Below are 26,133 nucleotides of genomic sequence, written 5' to 3' on the forward strand. Positions count from 1 at the left end.
TAAAAGTTATCATTTATATAAATGCATATAGGACCTGTATACAAAGCGAAGCCACATGGGGATCTCCGTGAAAAAAGACATCGTTGGTTAAAAAAACAGATGTAGTCTATATAGACTGTACCCAATGCACTTCATATTAAAAAAGGTATTAAACTAGAGTATTCGTCTTCCATTGAGGAAACACAATGAACTAACCGCAGTAAATACTAGGAGTTTCGTCGACATCCAATCCCGAAATTCAATAACCCGGTCTGTGGTATAGAGGCGACCCATACATTTCAATATTCATATGGATTATAAGTTCATTAAATTCATGCACCAGAAAATGATACAGTTGTAAACAGATTTAAAGTGATTTCGTGTTTACATTTGTCTACTTGAGTAATCGTTACACGCTTCGTAGACGATATCGAATGAGATGTAATGATTAGTCGTGTTGGGTATATATATATATTGTGAAGAGATCGATAGTCGGGCTTCGGCATTGGACATTTCGATCTCTTATGCGTTTGTATAGAATATTCCCACGTGCGTTTGTGATGGAAACGGAGTATACACAGAAAAATTATATATACATTTACATACTGTTTATAAAACGTCACTTTTATTTTGTGTGTACATCACTTTAATTCAGCTAGAGTCCAGGCCGTTGTAAGTACAAGCAAAAATGTGTTTACAATCTAAGAAAGGTTTAAGTTGTAGATAATCCGAGTTGTTATATGAAAAAAATGTGTATATCTTTTAAAAAAAATGTACCTAGGCAGTTCCAATCAAATTCCAAATGCCTGGATAGAGAGGCATAGTCTCGACACTTGAATTGGCTTGAAGTACCCCCTCGCCGTCAACGCGATAGTGTAAAAATTACCATGCAGAAATATCGCACGTGGTGCTCTTCTCGTGTTAAAATCTTAAGTTAACTTTCCTTCAAATCTTGACTAAAATATAATATTTTATAGCCATGATGAAGAATATCTAGAAAATAATTATACGGGCCCGTGTCAGCCAAAAAACCAGCAGGAGTCCCTTAGCGGGGGAGGATGGAGTCGAGTTTTAGAGACGAGCTTAATGGTGTGATGTGGCCTTGCTATTAGCGGGGACGGGAAATTCATTACGCTGGCTTGGCGGACTAGGTCTTGAGGCGTTGATTCGATAAGTATATATATACGAAGTAGGTATGCTACATACATATCAAAACGATTCGGAAAATGCTGAGGAATATGTTGACAAAGATTGGTGTAATTTTGAAATAATCTGTCGACAAACGCAGTTCCCGGAGCGAAATAGAAAATGCCATAACGGAAACGGCGCAATCCCAAAATATAATCTAAATGTGAACATATTTCAACAAAGAAGGTTATACGAAAAGTTCAGGAAGTCAAAAGCCGTTTCTATAATGGGAATTTAACAGGCGGTCAAGTACTTGGGTGTTGAAACATGGAGGATGGTCAGTTCATAGACGCTATGCTAGTTTATGTTTGAATTACATTCTTATCTAGAATGTGGAGTTTAGGACGATATAGCCAGAATTTGAGCTAAACCCAAAAGTATAGGAGGCAACATGTAATGGAATATTCATACGAGTGATGACTGACAACTCCGGCAACCATATCCACCGTGATAGCAGAACAGCACCGGAAGTGTACGGACAGGTCTCGACATCGCTAACAAGTTCACTTGATGTCAATTTCACTACGTACGATGTATATTTCACATTCTTTCAGTTTTTTCTTTCACAAGTTTGGTGTGAAGCACGTGCGGGGTTTCAATCTCCGAAGATTCTGACGTTATCAAAAACATCAGAACTTGACACTGCTCTGCAGCCTTGTGAAGCAGGGCTTTTGTGTTTTCAGCGTAAAACCCAATTTGTCATGAAAACAGATTACTGAAGACGAGATCGAGACGATTTGAGCATGTGTTTTGTTTTATGATGTTGAATGCTGATGGTATGAACACACACTCTTGCTGTGAAAACTGTATTTCAACTCGAAATCTTGAGGTCAGTAGTAAGAATTTACGGACAGGACCAAGTGGGTTAAAGTTTTGAACACTGGCCTGTGATTTTGGATATTACACTATCATAAATTCATGTTTCCCGATTTTTCACAGGTCAATTTGGAGAAGAAGCATCATGGTTAAAATGGAGGGAGTTGGTGTGTTAGTGCTTTTGACATTGGGATTTGTAACTGCTAACGGTAAGTAAATTTTAATTTCAATTTTGACCTATAAAACCCTTCCTTATTTGAATTCAGACAAATATGAAAGGTCATAGATATTTTCATCTTGTGTGTAAAAAAAAAATAGTTATTGTTGAAACCAACCCACTCAAAAATATTCCAATGTGAAAAAAATAGGTCTCATTGAGTTAATTGTTAAATTATTACATAAGCTCACCCAAGTTGTCAGCAGTTATCTATATACCCTAAATGTCTTAAATTGACAGAAAAAGACACAATTTTCTCTCCTCTATCGCTTTTAAGATATCTCGAGAATATACGAAATCCTTTGAGACTGTAATGATATCTGAAGACCGATATCGAGTTCGGTGATAGAAGCCGAGTGTTTGTGAATTTATATCTGAATACCCAGGGGATAGTCTAACTTCAAACAAAGTGCTGTTTTGAATACTAGCAATAAACAGGCATTTAAAACTTTTAAAGTATTTTTTTCTCGCCCAAGTTCTTCATGAAACTGATTTTTTGTTACTCACATCTATAAAATGTTGAAGGATGGCCAACGTCAGAAAACCATCCCCTTTCTTACAAGTAATTATCTAATTAAAATTGGTTGAGTACAAATTTTTAACTGTGATTTTGTTATCAAAAGAGAGCAAGTCAATCAAATATCACAATTCAAAGAAAATAAATTAAGTTTCAATTAAAATTCAACAGCAAATATCCATTGTGATTTGTAACAAGATAAATGTTTGTTTCGAGTGGTCAAACATTATTCCTGATCATTATTGACCGCAGTCCAGTGCTGGTCAACATACCTAATTGAATACTACATACCCATCTGCATATTGATGAGATGAATTGATGTGATGTTTCTCCCTAAGAACCAGGTGCCCTCTGTTTACACTAGTGATTACTGGGCTATTCAAGACCACCTCAATAACAAGTTATGATCTCAGAAAGAGGTCAAAGGTCAAGTTACAGGGATATTTCAGCATCAGCACCAGCTATTAGCTGGATTGTTTGATGGGAGATATCTTGAGATCAGTGTTAATGAATGGGTCAGTCCAATGATCGCCAAGGTCAGATGTTTAAGTCAAAGGGAAAGCTCATGAATAATAGATACATTTGATTGAAGCTTGCCAGAGGAATTACTCATGTAAATTATCAACGTTTACATTAGATTGATACTACAGTGATGGGTTTGAAACGTACGTGACTTGGCCGGAGTCAACTAAGGTTAGGAAAAGACACAGTGTCTACACTTCGTAAAAAACGTTCTGGTTAAATAATTCTGATATACGAAAATAAACCATGTCCCGTTGTTCAAAGACACCATTACTTTAAAATTTTAAATTAAAATGTTCTCCGTTATCTCAAAATGTACTTTCCTATTTCCTGTGCGGTTGTGATTGGTAAGAAAACTTACACATATGTGGCCTGTTTTCTTATCCCGATTTGTGAATAAGTTTCACATGAAAATTAATATACTTTATGAGTCTAGTTATAAATGAAACAGGGTCCCTTATGTATGATGTGTACCGCTACTGTAGCACAAATTAGCCCCTGGCGATTTATGGCAGACTTTTGGACGATATAACATTCGCAACAGCATGTTCTCTCGCACCAATGAAAATAAAACAGTTGGCCTTTCTGACCATAAACATACCCAAAGACCCAAACCAGTCAGTCGAAAAACTAATAATAAATAATATGCAAAAACTTGAGTTTTATTACTATCAAACAAAGACGAAAACAATTTGTATGAAAACAATTTGATAAATTTTAATTTGAGAGCTCTTAATTGAAAAGATACAAGATACAAGTTATTTTAGTTTGTCTTGATAACAGGGGAAAGAAAAGATATAAAATTTGCGTCGGTGGCATTATATATATATATATATATATATTATCGTTGTATAATAAAAAGAAAAACTAGGCATGATAGTAAATTAATAGCAAAAGAAATTTTCATTCAGTATTTTTGTATGCAGTCATTAGGCGATCGTATGAATGCAATTGAATGTAACGAAGAAAATTTCATCCTGTAAATCTAAATATAGAGCCGCTCAGAGAGGGTAATGAACTAGTATGTGAGAGTTTTGTATTTGTTGGCAGCAGGGCAGGCTAAGTTTAGCCCAAGATGGAATGGGAGGGATCAAGTAATTGGTTGGGGCCCTAGATCAGAGCTTATCATGCCATCCACCGTCGAACATATTCTTATATATACATATATTATATGTATTAATTAATTATATTACAATATGACACTTAGAAGCTTTAAAATAATTACCATGTTTAAAACAGATTTTATTAATTAGATTCCCCATTTACTTGTGATATTAGAAAACTAATTTTTTGAATAAATTATGGAGTATATATCTTGTCTTAGTGTTGATGAAATGAATTTTCTCAATGCAAAGACTTTGAGGCCGCTTAGATTTTCTCTACCTAGGTTTTTCGGCAAACTAGTCTTTTATAAAATATAGCCTGCTGTTCAGGGAATTATCAAGAATTGGAATATATCGCTTATTAATCATACCATCTCCTCCCATCTAAATCGTAATTCTAAAATATTTTTTGTAAAATTGCTTAAAAAAATTGAAACCATTACTCAAGGTTTTAGAAATCACCAGGAACTTCTGGCTGTTCTGAACACTTTTAGTCTAGTCAGAAACCTGTGTATTTTGACCTCTAATCAAACACTGGTTTATTCAGAGATTTCCTAAATACCTGTTTATTCCGACACCTCTGTATTCAGACATGTGTAATCAAAACCCAGCTACTGCTAGAAGGAAGAAAATTTCAATTTGTTCAGTACTTTATAAAGAGAGCGGTGTAACATATCTTTTCAGTTGAGTAAACCAGCGATCTTTATTTTTCCAACCCACTCCCCCCCCCTCCCCTCCCCCTCCCCCTGGGAGAATTTCTGAGATAAGACGGGGAGAAAGCAGGCATCAAGAGTGAGATTTTATAGAGAATGGCAGAAAACATGACTTGTTCACAGTTTAATGAAACATTCTGACGTGTGATATTCACCGAAACATGAGATAAAATGGCGGAAAATTATGATACAGTTAATGTGTTAGCAAGGATGGCTACAGTTAACACGCGATATCAGTGGTCGATAAACGTGTCTGCGAGTACCTGCGGGGGATCTTGTTTTTTGGATAAAAAGCCAATCATGTATAGAGCATTATCCACTTAATTTTCGATATTTCCATAATATTCTTTTCTGAGTGTCGGTGACGTTGTTTTGTAATGTTTCAACAGCCCCAGAGGCTCCATAAAAAAAGTGTGATGAAGAACTTATCAGCTATTTTAATGACTAAATATATGCATAAATATTGTGTAAATGTGTTACACAATCCAAGACAAAAAATCAATTTCTTAATCGTTAAAAAGAAAAATAATGAAATATCACACCGTAGCCAACACTAAACCTGAAAAAGTTTGTGTGATTATTTTGAAAAGAAATAAATCTGAGGAAGGAAAAATTTGGCGTGAAGCAAACCAGTGAGCGAGGGTTTAACAGGATTACATCGAAAAAAATCAATACTTCAAGTATCCATTAGCTGTACAATGGAGGCCGGGAGAGCAAGGAACCCGCTTCCCCTCCGAACCCTACATTTAAAGGTGATGACCTTCATTTCTTTGAAGGTCACCCCTTCCCACATTTCCTTTTCATCGGGCAATTCGTACACTGTAAATTACAGTTGACAGGGACTGATGCACAGTTCTCAGCCATTTTGTCTTTCCGGGAAAACCCCTAGAAATTACGCTATAATTGGTTTTATGGAGTTGAAATTGGGTTAAAAATAAAGGGATGTTTAAAACATGAAGATAATGGGAGGAACCCGGGAGTGGAAACAGTGGCGGCGACTCGGAGACTCTACTTGACTGGCAATGTGAGGATTGTAGCACTTTCTGCAGTGTAGAACATCAAAATTGTTAAAAATATGGCACCATGGCGATTGATTTTATTATTGCCCAGACTCGATGATTTCTGCAAAATTCATAACCTTGATTTAGGGGTAAAAATAATTGGATTTGATGTTCTATATTTCATAATTTTCCCACTAGAAACATACATATTGATTTTGTTTGCTCCCTGTTTCGGCGAATTCACTGTACATCGGGTCAATTTTGGAAGGAGTAATTCACAATGTATAGAGGATTTTAAGTAAGATGAGGACTCTTATAATTTCAGTGAGGTAATAAAGTTATAAATTTGATGATATATACGATAGTATGTCGTCGTTATATAGGCAAATTAATAACTTTTCATAAAACTTTGTCTGTTCGTCACATAAAAGGGATAGAAAAAAGGGAGGAAGTAATTTTATAACTTGTATGTAATATTTAGTAGCCGGTACGGAACAAGAATTAGTCACAATGGAACAGTTATGATTTAATGTCATGCTTTTAAGCTATTTTAGATACAAAGTATAAAATAACAAGATTGGACCATATCAACTAACGTTGCATTAGAAGGTTTATTTACAGAACCTGCAGGTGCATGGCTTTCTGAATGCACGTTCTGAGGGCGGTTTGGCTATTGATTGAGAGGTACCAAGCACCAAATTGGGCACAGCTTGGACCATAAAACTAAAAAACATGGCAGGGTGGCGCTGGCCAATGATTGGGGGGTTGAAAATCATCAATCTTAGTTTAATGGGTGTAATGTTTAAGCCCTAATCCAAAATAGTTCTGTTTTTTATCCCCTTTGTTTGAAAGTTGTGTTATACACTTATCAGGGAAATTGTAAATAATTTATTGCCAGCAGAGCCACAAAAGGTTAGAAACGATCACTGTTCTAAGTATCTGGCCAGTGTCGGAGCGCCTCTCTATCAACTCGTACGATTACCAGGTTCCTGATAACACCGAGAAATCCTTGAGAAAGTTTCGAATTTATCTTGCTGCTCAAGAGTTTATTTCCATGATGGAAATTGTCTTAGTTGTATGGTTTATCAGCATCTTATGTGATAGTTTCAAATCTATGCAGCCTGCGAAGGTGTGCTTTGGTTGCTGGAAGTTTTCATATGACGGTAGTTATATTGTTTCGACATGATAGCCGCGACAGTTAAGGTCACTCGAATGTTTATCTGAAGTGTTTGTTACCACGGTAACATACAGCTTTTCCGATAACCTGTCCTACGACATGAGATGCGTTTTTTCCTGCCCTCACAGATGTGAAAACATGCACCCCAAAAAATTTTCTGCCATCCATTTTTTTTTTCGTCTTGCAGGTGTGCATTTTTTGGCCAGATATTTTTTCTTTGTTACTTTGTTATCACTATTTACACTGATTATGCGGGCCTGTTGTCCATGAACAAGTAAAATATTTACCTATTTTATTGCTCGAGATGTTTTCCAGAACACGAAATTGCATCCGCCTTATAAACAAAGTATATCGCTGCTTTATAATGTTCCACACTGCTCTGTTCGTACCAATCCTGTTTGTTTTATCATGGCGAACAAATTTATTAGCTTTTGGCAACGCTGGGCTTTTACCAAATCATGAACCCTAAGTGTGAAACTAAATAACCTCATTGGGTTAAACCGACAGAAAATTTGGAAAATTATCGAAATTCAGGTTTGGGTCTGTGATAAGAAAGTAATATCGCTGTAGGCTGTCTTGTGTCAGATTGAAAATCAAAGAAAACTTTAGAAATGTCTACGAATCAATGGGATGGAAAATGTTAAAAAATGTCTGATTAGTGATATGTTGTTCCTTTTCTGCCAATGATTTTTTCGGGTATTTCAACAACAAAAATCAAAATGTATAAATATACAGTATATACAAGTTTCAATTTTAATTTCAAAAATGTTAAAAAATATATAAATCTGGTTTTAGCATCATGGCTTCAAATACTTGTGTAAATCTAGGAATTTTTATTTTTCATCTGAAATTTGAAATTCTAGAGTTAAATTTTATATGAAAAATCATGAACAATAACTTTATTTAAGAAATAAAGGGGACATCAATAAGATTATAATTTGAAATTCCCCTTTGAAGAAAATGTTCCAGTGTTTAGTGTTTACATAAGGACTATAGATATTTATCAGGGATTTTATTCAGGGACTTCTGATTGAGGTACTCTGTGACAAACTTGTCATTGGAGTTAAGCTTGGCCTAGCTGTACTTGAGAATTGTTTCGACTCTGTATGTAGATGGGGAGGCTGGCTTGAACTGAGTCTTCGTACTTACAATCACAGCAAGGCAAACCAAGTGGAGAGAGCAAGTGCATTCAGTAACAAGGGAACAGGCCTGCCTTAAATTATGGTCCTTACCTCGGACAATTTCATTTGTGATGTCACATTTTCTATGACTGTTTTAGGTGTCCTAGTGATGCCACATTTTAATTGGTGACTGAATGATGCCAGCTTTTCTTTGTGTCTGAATGATGTCAGTTTTTCTGATGTCTGAGTGATGCCAAGTTTTGATGTCTGAGTGATGCCATATTTTGATGTCTGGGTGATGCCAGGTTTTGATGTCTTAAGTGATTCCAGGTTTTGGTGTCTGAGCGTTGCCATATTTTGATGTCAACGTGATGCCAGGTTTTGATGTCAGAGCAATGCCAGGTTTTGATGTCAGAGTGATGCCAGTTTTTGATGTCAGAGTGATGCCAGGTTTTGATGTCTGAGCGATGCCAGTTTTTGATGTCAGAGTGATGCCAGGTTTTTAGTGTTTGGCCATGAGTGATGTCATATTTGAAGTTTCTGAGTAAAGCCAGGTTTTAGGTGACAAGACATTTTCTCATTGGTTTAGGTTAGGGCCTTTTTGTTATTTTGGGAAAGATTTTTTCAGAAGTAAACTGCAAATTTTGTTAATTTGACTAAAATTTGAAATAATTCCCGTTGTGAATGGGGCCCATCAACTGCCCCAAAAAGCCATCAGAAATAGCCCTGTGTGATATTGACAATGTTTTCTGTGGTTGTGGTAGATGCCAGACTTTCTCACATGCCTCTGTGAGGGAGTAGACCTGAGGAAAGCTTACACACTTGAGTGGGTCAGGTAGAGAAACATAGGGCCGAGATCATAGTGTACATACCAGGCTATGTAAACATCCCTATGTACATCACCACACATAGAAAGAAATCTCTGTAACAGAACTCATGTGCAGGACTAGTATACATATTTAACCGTATCCCTGACCATATCTCATACATACAGAAAAAAAAATAATAATAAAAAAAATTTTTTTTTTTTTACCCAATTTTTTTTTTTTTACAGTTTAATTAATAATTTTAAATGAAAAAACCTTTGGGAGTTTGGGTTGAGTCAAAAAAGGAAATTTCCATAAATTCGTTACTAGTTGACCATCTGGACTATAATTGTTGATACGGACTGAGGGATTTCACTTTCTCATTAGTTGATGAAAGATATAGCAGCTCGTGTTTACATGCACTTTATGTTTATGAACATGTTGTGTAAACACACAGATTGGCCCGTGAAATCGTACAAACACTAATTACACTTCTCAATGTGCCGAATTATTGGATGTTAGTAAGTAATTAACGAAAACCTTTTTGTTTTTAGGAAAAAAAAAAAAAAATCAATTTCTCCAATATTCTAATTTTTTTTCAGACTTTTCAAAATATAAGAACATTTGTACTTCATTCATAGTTTTTTGGGTCATAGCTTTTTTCTGTAAGTGTTTTCTGATCTGGTTTTTGTGAACAGATGATGGGGCTTGTTAAACAGGGGACAATGTCGGTGACATAAGCAGGCGATGCTCAACTCCATGCATAATTTATAAAAAAATTGGGATCGGATGCTGGGGGACTTGTGAGAATGGATGAGACCGTCATTGACAAGTGATGAATCAGTGTGATTCAGAATGGGGATTATATTTATGATTCAGCTGTGGTCAGAATCTTCCCTTCAGGCTATGAAGAACCCCAGATAGATTTTAATCGAATTGGTTATTCTGCCTTTTTCGTTTATTGGGGCCCCTGAACATGTAGATTAGGCAATATTGGGTAAAGATTTATATTCACTTTAAATTGCCATGACTCAAACTCGCCAAAAATCGCCTTGACAAAAATGCATTGGGCAGGGCGGTATGTTGCGAGCAGAGGACATTTCCGCAGCGTGCAGTGATCAGATTGATTATTCGACTCGCTTTATTGGAAGACTGTCCATGATCAACCATATTTGCACAAGATTCACTGCCATGTAAATGCAATTTGAGTTTGTCATGGACCCTGTAAAAAAAATCTTAATTTTAAATTTCTTTTTATTTGACATGTGCAGCTTAGGAAGGGGGGCTAATTTGAATAAATTTATTTTGAATATTTAATTCAAAATGTCCATGATTCATAGTTCATTTGAAGTTTGTATCTAAAGAACTTACATAGAAAATATTGTAATTTAGAGATTCTTAGGTCATAGGTCATTTTTTCTTAAACATTGAGAATTACAATTATTTATATTAAAAAATCTTATATACATATTACTTATGGAAATATTTCAAAAATATTCAACAGTTAATTATTAAATGAACATGATTATTTAAACGTTAGACATATGAAGATGAAGTTAATGTGTTTTTCATTTGAAATGAAAATTGAAGGAACTATACAATTTTTCCTATGAATTTCGGGAAATGATGTTGAATATTGACGCAAACAGTTCAGATCATGACCCCGAAACGGAAACAATCCCGATTAACTCCTTCACGTGTGCTTTAGTTATTAATCTGTAAGGTTTGAACTTCTTAACGTGGCCCATATGTCAAAATATACAGTAACTCTTTATCACATGGTCGCTTCACATGAAAGACAACTCTTTTCTTTGATATTCATAAGTCTGACACTATATTTAATGTCAATGCTTTAGAAATATGACAAGATCCGTACAGTGCATAAGTAAACATTCATATTTTCTTTGACGAGTTTGTTATGTTAGGGACACGAGATCTTTTCCTTGTATGAAACATGTTTTGGAAGCAATACGGAGCAATCACCCTGGGGCGAAAAATGCTTGAGCTTTTTACATCATATGAGTCATGTTGATTAGATGTTCTGCGCGATAAACGTGGGCCGTTTGCTCCGGTGACATTAATATCTTAACTGGTGTTTTGAAGCTGCCTCTTTTATATCTGACCAACAAAACAAATGCTGTGGTCAGAACCGGTTTCACGCCTAATTAGGGTAATCGCATGTGTGTGTCCCCCCCCCCCCCCCCCCCCCCCCCCCCCATCTATCTCTGCGGAGCGTAGCGAGTGGACGTATGACGTCCAAATGGTTTTAAACAGATCCATGCCAGTGACCTTACTGAATAAATTGACAACTTCCTGTGTAAAAACTCCTCAGAAATGCCTAGAACGCCAAATGTCAACATTTGCATTACAATATTGCAAAAATTATTGTTTGAAACGATATTATCTGTTGTTGTAAAACGTAAGTATAGACATTTGTAAACAAGAAAGAAAAAAATCAACAAAATAACAAAACGGACTGATAATGATCTATTATGATAGGATATTGAATAATAAGTTATCCAATATATGAAAAAGACTTGTTTTTTAATCATAGGACGTTTTTCTGAATATTTTTATTATCAAATTAATAAAATGGCTTACTCCGACAGCATTCCTATGTAGGAGAAATCAGAAAAGTAATTTTTCAGGGCCATGTCTTACTGAAAACACTGTCAAAGAAAAAATCTTGGCCATGTTAGAGTGTTTTGTCTGTCAACAGGGAATGAGTGTAGATAATTATGCCCATTGCTGGACTGAGTTATGGCCGCCTGTCACCGTGGTGATGGCTATTGGCCACTGCCCTTCTCTGGACTGTCATTTCTCTTAATGCACTGTGACCACATCATGGTAGATGTTCCGCAATTTTGACATAATAATGAAATAAAACTTCAAAAATTATGATAGAATCATTTATCATTCTATAAAGCTTTTCAGCATAGCATTTAATACATGGTTTTTACATTGTATTGTATGATTAAAACATTCTTCAGAAATTAATCACAAATTTAGGAAAGGAAAGGGATATCGAAAGATAAGGACATTTACTGTAGGGTGGAAAAGAAATGGCGTGGAAATTGAATGAGATTGACCAAAGGCTAGGTCAATATCCAATAAAAAATCAATAATCTTGAGTCACTAGACCATGTAAAATAGGGGACAAAGAAGACAGAAGGCCCTATCAGACAGTCCTATTAAAGGTCTCTAAGCAGACGAAATTGGAACTCTCTAGTGATAAATTTGATCAAAGATGGAACTTTCTAATTGTGATTTTGATCAAAGTTAGATCTCTGTAATAGTGTATTTGAACAAAGATGTAATTCTTTAGTGGTGATTTTGATCAAAGTTGAAACTTTTTTATGTTGAGTTCCTCAAACAAAGTTAGAATATAGAAAGTCTTTATCTAGTTTAATATGAAGATCCTGTGTGAATTAATTATTCAAGAAAACAGAATTTCACAAAAATCTGACAAAATCTATTATTGTATGTTTCAGGGCTGAAAATGCAAAAATTAAACATCTTAATATTTTATATGCATGCCTTTGAATTGAAAGAAAACATCTTAAGGAAATTAATGTTGCTTTAGATTAAAGAGAAAGTAAAAATTACCAATAACCTTGAATTGGCTCTGTATAATCATTTCACCTTGACGCAGGAGAAATTAATGTGTAAATTGGGTTTTAAACACCATGTATTTAAAGTTATATTCTTAGAAGCAAAAATAATTGAAATTCCAAATAAATATTAATGGCAATTTCAGACAAGCAGATAATTTGGTATGATGCACCGCAATAATATTTCATTGTCTGAGTGTTGTTTTTTTTGTTGAATTGGGAGTATTTGACAATTGCGAGACTATGAGCCGTCATTTCCACGCAAAACATGTGTAACTCTCACTTCCATTTATCCGAGTCTGAGAAATGTTTTTCCCTATGGAGAGAGATGGTCACGAATCAAGAGCTCTGCTGATACAGATAACATACAGACATGCGTGTCACTGATGATTATAGGAAATATATGAAATAATATCACTTTATCATCTCCTAAGTTTCAATGAACTAAAATAAAGGAAATTATTCTAAAATAAGTATTCTTTTTATTCTTAATTAAAGCTTTCTCGTCTTTTCATGATGTTGAAATATTGCACTTTTGTAGATGTAATTTACATAGATATTTCTGTATGTAAATGGGTACTGAAGATACTCATTCAAATTATTATGCACAATAAAATTTCTAATTGATAAGAATGGGCATTTAATTGTTTATGAATAAGAAATTAGTGAGTTTTGAAATTAATTCCACAATTTTTACGTAAATATTACATTAGCAGCATTTTTTTTTCGTCATTAGCAGCCAAATATTGCCCATCTAACTGACGAGTTTGCTACTCTGATGCGTTAATGACCATGAATTTTCATTTTTGATTGGTTATGAATAATTCAAAAATCTTTCATGTTTATCAAATGGATAAAATTAACATAACTTATGTCTGAGACAAAACATTGCGTTCATGGAAAACATTTATCATTTCGGAGGATAATTATTGGAATCTGGAGAAACAGGCCTTGTGATTTTAGCAGTTTCCGGTTAATTAGCTGTTTTGTCGCCCACAGCAGGAATAAGATTAATTAAATGATTTTGATAAATAAATGTTATATAATAATTTTATAAAGGATTAAAAATTGATAGCATCTGATCAATGAGAATATCTAGGGAGTTTTTCCTTAAGATGAAATGTAATTTATCTTTTAATACAATTCCTTCCTTTTGATGTGTTTGAAGTCTTTGATACATTAGAAACACATTTGTTGACAATTTGCCTTGTTAGGGAGATAAATATGAAAATAAATTCTTGTATATGTGAGATTTTGATAGGTGATGATGGGTTTGTAGATAAAAATCATCAGATCCTTTCACCTGATAATGACAAGTACAATAATAGGCCCATAAATAAATCCCCTAAAGGGGTCAGACCCATCGCCTTACTGTAGAACTCCTTGTCATCGACTGTGACCGCTCTATTGTTCCTCTTGCCTATATCACTATAAACCTGTCTTCAAGGGTGAGGGATATCAATTAACTTGCTTTTGTGTGGAACCCTTTAGGGGATTTCTGATTCTATATTTAGTAGCGTGGTGGGCCCTAATGCCCCATTTCCTGTGACAACGTGTAGTTTATGTTTACATTTCACTAATAGATTATAGAAATGCTGTTTGTCAACAGTGGCGAGATTCTTATATGAGATCAACTTTGAAACCTTTGATTTCAGATATATGGGTATTTAGTCGAAAACAACAATCGCTACCAAATAATTAATATGTATTCCTACTCTATACCATTAGAGGTATTTATATTAATTCTAATTTCCTATTGCAACTGGATTTTCCCATTGCGACTTTGATTTTCCCATAGTAACTTGATTTTTCCATTGTAACTTGATTTTCCCATTGTAAATTGATTTTCCCATTGCAGCTGAATTTTCCCATTTCCACTTAATTTTCTAATTGCAACTTAATACCTAATTGAATTGACTCCTTGGAATTTCGAGACAATATCAAAAATGGAGTTTGGAGACAATCCCAGAAATAATCTCAAAATAAAATTAAAAAGAAAGAAAAATATAAGCAAATAAAAAGAGAGACATAAATAGATGTTTATTGTCATCTAGATGTAAACAAGAAAGAAAGAAATTGTCTTAATAGGGCTTTACAGAATAGTAATCCACCCTGGCCTGAAGGGTTCGGCTGTCGGAGTCAGTAGGTGTGCCCCGAGGAAGGCCCTGATAATGTATTGGGACAGCAAAGGTGTAGATCACCTTCTAGCGAACACCTGTCTGATTAGCGAACATTGATTAATGCTGTTTAAGCCTGCCAGGACAAATAAACGAGACAGCTTTGAAATATTAGGAAACTGAACCAGTAACTTTGATAATTGTTTACACAGGGCCTGGAAACATGTCCATATTCATTGATGAGCCAAAAAAAAAAAAAAAAATTGTGATATTTTTGTTGCAGTTTTAGAATCACAATTACTTAACATGTAAACTGCATGCATGATACATCAATCATGATCAAATTTACTACGCGACATTGCAGTAAGATGGTAAAATACCCAATAAATTATTTAAATGTTGCCTGCTGTGAAGGTGAAAGAAATTATGTTGATAGTCTAAATTGAAGAATCCGGAAATTCGGGAACAACAGGAAAAATATATGTCAGAAAAGAAATTGAGATATAATTAAGGATTTAGTGCTGTAATGATCTGGATAGAAGAATGTGTTGGGAATATCACATTTTGATAATGTGCTGATGAAGACTAATACAAAACAGAAATTGGTTTGAAGGCTAACAACATCACAAAATTATATCAAATAATTGTGTGGGTCATGTAGGAAGTCCATCTAAAAATACAAAGATGTAAATGTGCTTAAAATTCAAACTAAATAAAAAAAAACATGCTGATGTATTTATTCATGTTTGTAATGATAAGGGAATATTTACTCTCTAAAATGAAGTTTAATATGATTTTTAGATACTTTAGAAAAAAGTAATTCTTAAATGAATTTCAAATTAAAATTTAGCTTGATTAAGCAAGATATTGCTTTTGGTGCAACATATACATTTAAACTTTAGCAGGAGATGCTTTCAAAATAAATTAATGAAATATGATACAGGAAAATTGTGTAAAATTATATGTGAGGTTTTATTATTTTTGCCATCAAAGTTTTGGGGTAGCTACCACAGTGATTTGGTACTTACATCTTGTTATATCTAGATGGGGAGGAAGCAGGCTGCTGGTGGTTGTCGGGGGAGGGTTAGATTTTAGATTGGTTAAATATTTTGATGAGGAACAGAGTTTCTTCATTATGTCACTAACCTTCTGAACATACCAGGTCAGCTCCCGCCAGCTCCCAGGGAAGCTACATTCGTGTTTCATTAAGGACGAAATATTAATAAACAAATCATATCCTCATATAGAAAAATATAGGAAGTGGATTTTTTTCCGATGAAAGCCATTTTTATTTTTTCAATAATCAACGAATTCTGTTTATCATTTTGAATTTTCAAGGATAATGAATATTGTGAAAGATTTCATCCATTTTATTAATGAGGAACTCTTTTGAAGTAAAGGTAACAAAGTTATTAAAGGTAGCATATATCTTTAAACAATCATCATAATAGACTTGCTAATGTAAGCATTGGATTAGCTGTAGAGCATCCCCAGTAAGAAGTTGTCTTTGATTGGCTGTAGAGCGCCCCCCAGTAAGTAGTGGCTTTTGATTGGCTGTAGAACGCCCCCAGTAAGTAGTGGCTTTTGATTGGCTGTAGAGCGCCCCCAGTAAGTAGTGGCTTTTGATTGGCTGTAGAACGCCCCAAATAAGTAGTGGATTTTGATTGGCTGTAGGATGCCCCGAATAAGTAGTGGTCTTTGATTGGCTGTAGAGCGCCCCCAGTACGTACAAAATGTAGTGGCTTTTGATTGGCTAGAGAGCGCTTGTGCAGCTGGGCTGGGTGTCGGGGTAATAAAGTTGGATGTAGACATGACAGGATGTTGTGGTGACATTGATTACTGAGGCAAGCCCATCATTTAGGTCTTGATTGACTTTGTTTCTGTGTCTATCCCCGCGATAAACTCCCACAAAACATGCATTTTGACAGATTGAACATGAGCATGTGTTTCTGCGTGATTCGACAGCTAATGCTTGTTACTGTGCGTGATTGAACGCTTTCGACATTCAGTTTGAATCAGCGAAAAAAAAAAAGAATTAGTTTTTTTGTCATTATTCTAAAATCAGAACCAGCATGTTTCCCATTATTTTATATTGAGAGGCTAAAAACTATAAAACAAGATTTGGAATGGAATGCTTTTTCAACAATTTAAGGATTTAAAATGGCAAATTCTCTCTCTTATTGTATCTTTTATATCAAAATAGTGTTTTGTTTGTCTCATGGGGCTACAATCAGTTTCAGCGACCATATGCTTTCCATGTTGGCAAATTGTCATGTTGGTTACGTCAAAGCACTGGTACATTTCTCCGCTTTCCCCTCAATATGTGTACCATTTGAACTTAAAATGAGAAATCATGTCCAAAATGATAAGAATAATACAAAGAAAAATGAATCACTTTCCAAAATAAAAACCGTGTTTGAAAATAACGAGCAGAAAACTGCCAATCCTAAGGCATCTGCTGGGCAAAAATATCAGCTTAAAAATCCTGACGGTAAAGTTTTCGGTAGACGATTAGGAGAGTTGATCGCCGTAGGTAAATTCCAGTGTTTCTTAACAAGGGGAGGCCGCCAGGTATAAACAATATTGTCTAGTCGGGTACCAGGTCTTTCGTCTGTGAAGTCTGCAGGTACACACATCCCCCACAAAGGTCTTGCTGTTCTGAGTCAGACGCAAAACAAGCACATACTACTCTCATCAATTTAAAACTAATGTTGTGAAAAATTTCATTAAAACCGTTTTCTTTTATCTTACTTGTTCTTCAGTATAAGAAATTCTACTGCGTGATACTTTCTAAAAGTGAAGATGAACTATTTCTACTTGATATTCTCCGTAAACAATCCAAGCTGACTAGGCGGAAATAACTCAAGAGTTTTAATTATGAATATACAGTTGTCTCACAGAGTTCTTATATTTGTTTCGTGGTAGAAATCCGTAGGAACCGCATCTGGTGTAAATGTGTATAACGAAGATTGATTTAATTACCTTTCTTCTTAATTGTTTCAAATTGTAACAGGACGAAATCGAGCTAAATAGAGTGGTATGTAGCTATTTTGAATTATACGTTTATTAATGGGTGTATGAGAGAGTGAGTGAAATTTTATTACAGAATATTCAATTCATGTTTTAATCTTAGTCATTGGTACTTTAAACAAGAATTAGAGTGCAAACTGATATATTTTTGTGTTGAAATGTTGAGAAATTTTTTCTGTTTGAAAACCAAACGAGAATATTTTGGAAGAAAATGTTTATTGAAAAGTTTTTATCAAAAATCAGTTTTCAAATCTGTTAAACACGAAAACATGTACCCCATTAAGGGAAAATTTTTCGAAGACATCAGGTGAAATTTAAAGTGAGTTTCAATGTTGCTTAAGAGAGCTTTTTAGGTTGACAGCATATTGGGGTTTTTGTTGTTGCTAAGAAGAACTTCCAGTGTTACCACGTAGAGCTCTTCAGGATTAAGGTGCAGAAATGGATACCCATCATGATGTGCAATCATGCAGATTTCTTGTACATTATGGATGAGTTGACAGTCATTCTAGATGACATCAAAATTTAAAACAACGGCAAATTAGGTTATGCTAACGAAAGCCTTTACAGACTGAACCCTATATTACCAAAGACGTCCCCCTGGGATTCGAGTATTAAAATGTTTTACGTTGAAAACGTGATGACTCCTCTTTGAGTTTTGGATTTCAAATTACCTAATCTCATAGGTTCCACTAAAACTATGGCAAAGGGGGACTGTTAAACAATCTCGGAACATTTATTTCAGTTAAGTCTCTCAAGGGAGATAATTTCACCAGCTGAGTGCCAGATTTGATATCTTTTTCAGAGTTGCTCAGATCTTTTTCGTACTTTGACGCAAGACTAGCCCATTCGAGAGCCATGAAAATTGGTGTTCTCGGGGCCACGTGTCGACTGGGTAGTAAAAATATCCCATGGCTGTACTCCGTAAAAAATTAAGTGTGAAAAAGTACAGTACAGCAGATGGTTGAAACCCTGACGGAGAAATGACGACAGTTATCAAAGAAGAGTGACGGCCTCCGCGCTTGTCCTCGTAATGGAGCGAGCCCAGTTTGAAGTAACAAAAATTAAATATTGGGTAATAATTCAGACGGAGTGACATGTTTCTGTCACAGCCCCTGATGGTGCTTTCTTACGGCAAGATTTTATGGTTTGACAGATTTGGAGCGTCTTCTTTTCGCCCCATTTGATGTTTTTACAGAAACTCATTGTTTGAAATATCTGCCCCTATATTCCCATGCAGGTAATATGTAATACACATTGTGTTATTTGTAGTGGCAGCATAAAAATACACCCAGATTTGTGATGTCTGGTAGAAAACTGTAAAATTTCTTGATGAATGAAAAACATGCGACAAATTTTCAAAACCAGTCTGATGATTGGTACTGTATATATTTAAAAAAAAAAAAAAAAGAAGAGGAAAATGACATTTAATTGACAATGCTGAAAAACTGCAGAAATTTTCACCAAAAGAGAGGTAAACTGATTTACGTTTCAGAATTTTATTCATTTCTAATACAAAACTGACAACCATATTATAATTTAACTGTCAGTCTGAAGGCTGGGAAAAAAGAAAATGGCATTATCACAAAATTTTGTAATTTGTCTCAGAGTCGTCATATTAATTTATTCTAATTGTAACTGATCAGCATTGGTAACTTCATTTTATGCTTCAACATTCTTCTGCCCGGTTCAATAAAATTAATATTCTGTTTCCATGGCAACAGCCCAGCTGTTCCAACTTTCTACAAAAATTGATGGTTCAGTGTCCTTATTTAACAAGCATTAGCAAATATTGCAAAGAAATTGGGTAGTGGTGAAAGAAAATCTTTCTTGAAATGTTAATTTCTGTAACATACAAAAAAAAACCACAATAGTTATTGAATTTTTTTTTTGAAAAATTGGAAATAAACATTAAAATTATATATTTTTGTTAATTTTGCAGGATGGAAGAGTAAAATATTTAATTGTTAAATTTATTTCAAAACAGTTTACTAATGTTCAGTTGTAAAATGAAAACATGTTAAGATTTTCAAGGAGAAAATAAAATGTTTGAAAAGATATAGTATCAAATGTGAGGAAAATATAAAAAAAAAAATGTGAATTTAACTGGAACAACAAAAGCTTGACCTATTTATAATTTAGGGGTTTATGTTAAGCTCCCAAGCTTATTGTTGACTGTAAATTGATGAGTGTTAGTATGGATTGATGGATAAGCAGTTTTATGGATATTAATTGTTTTATTGTCCGTTACTGTACTTAGGGATGAGACAAAGCTGATTTGTGTCGCCCCAAACTTGAAATCTTGAAAGATTACTTTAAACAAATGCTTGAGAAATATCAAAGTAAAGGTTGTCAGAAATATAAAACTTAGAAAGTTAACAAGATTATATCCTGAAACTACATAAAGAAATCTACTTCTTAAAGAGACAAGATTTATCAGATTGTCTAAAGAAATAACAATTATGATAGGAAAAAACAGTTAAATGAAAAAACATTCAAGAAAGTGGAAAAAAGAAAAAAAACTCTAACGAAATTTTTTTGAAAGAAAAATAGATTTCCCAAAAGGGCATTGTGATGCGTTCTTCCCATATGACAATAATTCACTAGTGTATCAATTACATAACTACGGGGAGTCGACTGATGCCAGAGCGTGCTTTCCTGTATCTGGAGATGTAGCATCTTTGTTCAGCATCCCAGGATGAGAACCCCTGTCAACTTCAGCACAGTTCTGACAACATAAAACAGCGGTTCTTTTTTAACACATTTTTTAAGTCCTAATTAGAGGATATTTTAGCAGGTTTTTTCGCCTTTGCTTTGTTAATTTTTTATTTCCCAATACATCATGATCGCAGCTTAATTCCGGCGAGTAGCTGTGAGGCAGACATTATCATAGGGTGATGATGAAAATTACTACAAAATAAATGTGGGATGATTATCAGTTGACATGATTTTTCCAAGGCCACATTTATCTAACCGATATGCTGTCGGTTTCACAAAGAACTATTTCAGGGGTTTGAAATCATACCAGTTCCAAATCTGCATTCATCATATTAATAACAGTCATTTGAGAATGATTAAGGACAAAAATAAATTTCATGATAAAAATTTCATAAATGGCCGGTCTGAGCTGTAGATTGGAGACTGGGTGGGATATTTTTTGCTATACCTGATCTAAGCAGTTAATGATACTAAATTCACCATTTCGGACTTATATAAATATCTCTAACAAAACCAGCACAAGTTTCAATTTTGGTGAGATTTCTCGAGAAAGCGATTGCCATTGTAAACAGACTTGTACAAGCAGACTTCACAAGAATGTTGATGTAGTTCGTTTTGTACAGAAGCCGTCTGGTTCCTGCTTTTCTTCTGATTTTTCAAATTCCTTTCTGAAATTAAACAATTTTGTTATCTTTTTGAGGAGATTACTCGACATGATATGTTGGAAAGTAAAGCAAAGCCGTGTACAGCATGCATCTATAATTCTAGATTTCGATGAATCAGTAGCAGTATAAGATGTAAAAACAGCATTTGAAATTGAACCTGTTTTAATTCTAGATGAAGGAAATGGCTACAAGATTGATATGTTTTTATAGTAATTTGGCATGTACTGGCAGAAAGGCCGCAAGTGTGAAAGGGGAGGGGGGTGGGAGGGGGGACTAGGAGGGGGGTGGGGAGGGCAGGGGAGGGGAGGGGGCTAGATGTGGGGGTAGGGGTGGGAGGGGAGGGGGGTGGGGTGGGGCAGGAGAGGAGGGGAGGGGGCTAGAAGTGGGGGTGGGGGTGGGAGGTAAGGGGGCTGGAAATGGGGGTGGGGGCCGGAGGGGAGGGGATAGAAGTTGGGTGGGGGTGGGAGGGAAGGGGGCTAGAAGTGGGAATGGAGGTGGGAGGGGAGGGGGATAAAAGTGGGGGTGTGGGGCAGGATGGGGGGGGGGGGGGGACGTAAGTTTAGGTGTGGGACATGAGGAACAGGGCGCTAGACGAGGGGAAGTCAGTGCAAAACTGTCAGTAAGGTCAACACACATATTTCATAGTATGTAATACACCATGTGTTTGTAGTGGAACTGTATTAAATATCTCCGATATATAGCTTTATTTACAATTTATCATGATTACAGTATTTTTTTGTCTGTAAACACCTATTAATCATTTGAAATGAGGTTGGTATAAAATTAGATAACCCATTAGTCCTCAAATGCATTGTAAGAAAAAAATCCTTGTAAAATTACCAAGTCAAATTTCTATTTTAAAGTTGTTTTATTAGATTTTCACAGTAATATAAATTGAATGTTTATACGGAATAAAACACACCTTTTACCCACAGCTTAATTTATCTTTACGGCATATCAAAAGATGATAAAAAAATCACCGATTAATCAAAAGATGATTAAATGTTGTATAAATCATTAACAGCAACAGACAGCCTCACTTTGGCCTTTAGGTTTGGTAATAAATTTGAAGGAAAAGACTTACCTATGAATCATTGAGACTTTTAGTGACTTTCAAAAGTCAATGAAATTTGAGCTTAATTTTACATCTATTGGCCTACGAGAATGATAGCCGCACTTAAGCGTGTAGAGGGGGCGGACTACCTAGCTTCTTACACTAATTGTCGGATGTATGTATGTTTACCTATATACCCAAGGCTGTAGCACTGGAACAAATGTTCTGCTGTCGTTAACCACTGAAAGCTACTTCACGAATAATGTATCCATTTAAAAACCCATCACCTGCTTCACAAAGTTTTTACATAGCAAGCATCACCTTCTGTCTACTGGGGGAAAAAACGAAAAAACAAACCTTCGGTAACAAAACGGTGAAATCGGATAGCCCTGAGGGAGGGGAGAGGGCAAGGCGGTATCTGTAACCGGCCTTTTGTGTGTTAAAGTGGCCGCACATACAGCGGGCCGATTTGTAGTGATTATCTGTAACCATACCCCTGTACCTCGTTCTCCCAAACTACCCGTAAAACCCATAAACATTTTTGAGGTATGTTGTAGTAGACACCCGTGGCTGACTAATGAGGCGGACACAACTCCTGTCTTTGTGTAATGGCTTATTTTTGAACAGGTTTTTTTGGATAAGCATAACACATGAAAATCGATCATCTAATCTGAGATCTCTATCCACCCTGACGCGAGATTTCAGCCGGGTGTTTGGGGATATGGGTAGTTGGGTTCAGTCATGTTTTGGTGGATCTTTTATATACATGTAGGTAGCTTTTCCACTCAGAAGGCCTCACACAACAGTAAATTCAATTGTCGAGAGAGATAAGTACTCCTGCCCGAAGTAATTGATTTTCGTAAGTCCGTGCATTGTCTCGTTATCTTTGTAGTATTATAGCGTCATCCTGCTCCGGGGTTCATTTAAGTGTGTTTTTTCTGTCCATATCTTGTCTACGTCTGAAACAAAAGATTGCATTTTACCAAGCTTTCCGTTGAGTTATTTCTCAAAAGGGGATAACAAGTTAAATGTTCTATTTCTCCTGTTAATTTTTTGGGGGAAGGTTTAAGATTTAATTACCGTACAGCCATAGATATCATTGGGTCCATCACAAGTAGATAGGGCATTGAGGCAAGGGCCCTGATTCATTGACGCACCTTTGTATAGAATTCTCTGTCATAGCATTGTAACTTATTACCCACAGATTTAAGCATGCTCGGTAATAAGCCCACTCGTGTATATTCCTATTCAGCAAAATTACCAGTAAATGTTATTTTGTTGATCTGCAATGAGCTATGACACACCCTACCATGAGTTTTAAGTTATATGTTGGCCCCTTCAGGCTTGTCGGATAAATATGGCGTCATTTCAGAGATTTCATTTGATAAAATAAAAAAAATTGAAAAAAATTCGATATAAAGTGCCTGAAAAAAAATTGATTATGGTATCTTGGAGACAAAGTTCTGGTGTAGATATATTGATAGTTAAGGGAAATGTGAGATAAAGTTCCTAAAATTGTGAATATTAGCTAGCTAGAATATTACTTGCGAGAAAATAGACACGGAATTAGCGAGATAGGATGTTTCTTTCGGAGAAAATGCATTTGGATACCACAAGAGCTAAGCTGTAAAAATGTAGACAAAATTTCTCAGCCTAGGACCTTTAAATACATTAGGGGATATACCCAGGGGAGTCGAATTTAATTTACTGGCCACTTTAGGTAATTATTCCCATACTGCACTAGGGCAGGGTCGGAGGTCAAATGAGGTTCCCTGCACCCAGTGAATAACTGATCGGATGGTTTTAACTTAGAGGCAGTAATTTTGGGTAAATACTGAACTATGTAATTTAAGAGCGAGTACCACTTGTACAATACTATGAAATAGAACTATTTGACATCAGTGCTGACAGCCATCAGTGTCTATAAATTGCAGATTATTTTTAGCACATGGTATCAATTATGCTGGCATATGACATATGGTACTCTGGGCTATAATTTAAATAGGAATCTCGAATCTGTCCCATGTGAACAGAGGATTCCTCAGATAGAATTTGGTTTCTGTGTTAACAGTGTCAATATGAGGATAGATCCAGACTCCAGGATCGCAAAAATTCTCAGAATCATAATTTTATGTGTTGATCGAATATATTTTTCTATACCAATGTAAATTTGATGAAAAAGTCTGTATATATATATATAGCATGCAAATTGTATGTAAAATCAAATTTTTTATGGAGAGCTCAAAATAACACTTAAATTTTTAACTTTAATCCAAATCATTTCATACCAGGAGTATCTAAATTTTAAAGATGCTGGACTCTTAAAGAATGACAACAAAAAACACTATTTTAAACCCTGATGTTCTTATGTTCAACATAATGTAAAATTTTCAAAAGTTATAAATCAAAAATTGAACCTGCAGATAGAAACTTTTCATCATGAGAATTTTAAGGAAAGTAAGATGGCCGTTAAAACACTAACTACAAATTGACCGTTGAAGTAGAAGGTCGGACAGACTGTTTTAGTTACTGGGACATACTTGAGTCAGAGAAACAAGTAATGTAGAGAGATAGTTAAAGTACAGAGCTGTGCAACGAGACTAACAAAATATGAGAAAAATAATGATAGAAATCTGGATCGTATTTTTGTTGGAGTGGTTTTTAGGGTGTTATTGACGAGACCCTCCCACTTGTACTTGGAGGTACTCGCCATCGCAGACTTTCCGTAACTGCCTCTCCTTCACCGAAACCATCGTCAGGTTCATTGAGTCATTCTGTTGTTACGGACACTTACATAAATCAACCATCTTATTATTTCGTATGACAGGAGTATGTTGGACTGCTGTCGTCAACACTCTTGAGTTGTCATAGGTATCGTCTGATTTTGTCTGACATTCGGAAGAGAAAAAACAAAAACTTGAAACACGTAGAAAAAATTCTACACGAAAATGTCATCAACTTCTATCTAGATTTTTTTTACTCTGTTTTAGCTCTGACAGTCATGTGTCATGAAGATAAACACAGTGATTAAACTAACTAGAAAAACATGTTTAACATAATATTGGTGTACATATAACAATTTGTGATTGTTTTTAATTAGCCAAGGGTAATATAGGGTTAGTTTGATTCATGACGACCGTCAAATGAAATAAAAACTACTAAATCAACCTAAAAATAAAACAAAATTCCATCAGAAGTTTTCGCAAGAAAAAGATTGATAAATGAAAAACTTTGATATCATAAACTCAGTAATTAATTAGTGATTTCATAGGTTAAATATGAAGTGCACATATTTCAAATTTTTTATTGTTCCACTTGTTATTCACAAAATAATAATTGATATTTGTTGATTACAGGTCCGCCACGACTAACTGACAAGGCCCATTTTCGCTACGTTCTGAAAGTGAAACAGACAAAGAAGATCAAATGCCCGGTGGAGGGTGAGCCCCCGCCAATGATTCAGTGGCTGAAGGATGGACAGGATATAAATGTATTGTGGGATAGATATCATGTCCTGCGGGACGGCTCCCTAAGGATTCGGGATATAATTTTAGAAGATGGCGGAAGTTTTGTGTGTAAAGCCGTCAATGGTTTTGGCAGTATCCACGTCAACTACACAGTAGTCGTCATTAGTAAGTACTGAAAAATTTCTCGTAATGATAATAAAAACATACCATCCATCGGGTATAATTGCAAATGACTATATTTGGTAATACTCCTTAATGGTTTCTTTCCATTGAAAAAATAAAGTTCAAGCAAAATTGGATCAGCGTTTGGTGAT

At 35.2% G+C, this 26,133-nt stretch overlaps 1 protein-coding gene across 4 annotated transcripts in view; it reads left to right on the forward strand.

Annotated features, from left to right (window-relative positions):
- LOC117339563 (fibroblast growth factor receptor-like 1) overlaps positions 1-26,133 on the forward strand; it is a 71,340-nt gene that overhangs the window by 16,054 nt on the left and 29,153 nt on the right. For 3 of the 4 annotated variants that reach the window (XM_033901243.1, XM_033901244.1, XM_033901242.1), the window contains exons 2-3: positions 2,107-2,192; positions 25,709-25,984. In XM_033901243.1, the coding sequence (XP_033757134.1) occupies positions 2,129-2,192; positions 25,709-25,984 (340 nt within the window). In that variant the 5' untranslated portion in view covers positions 2,107-2,128. Of the gene's footprint in view, positions 1-1,337; positions 1,997-2,106; positions 2,193-25,708; positions 25,985-26,133 lie in introns of those variants that run through there. The other variant, XM_033901245.1, reaches the window with a different exon arrangement.

The sequence above is a fragment of the Pecten maximus genome, chromosome 12, assembly GCF_902652985.1.
Source record: "Pecten maximus chromosome 12, xPecMax1.1, whole genome shotgun sequence".
NCBI classification, from domain to species: domain Eukaryota; kingdom Metazoa; phylum Mollusca; class Bivalvia; order Pectinida; family Pectinidae; genus Pecten; species Pecten maximus.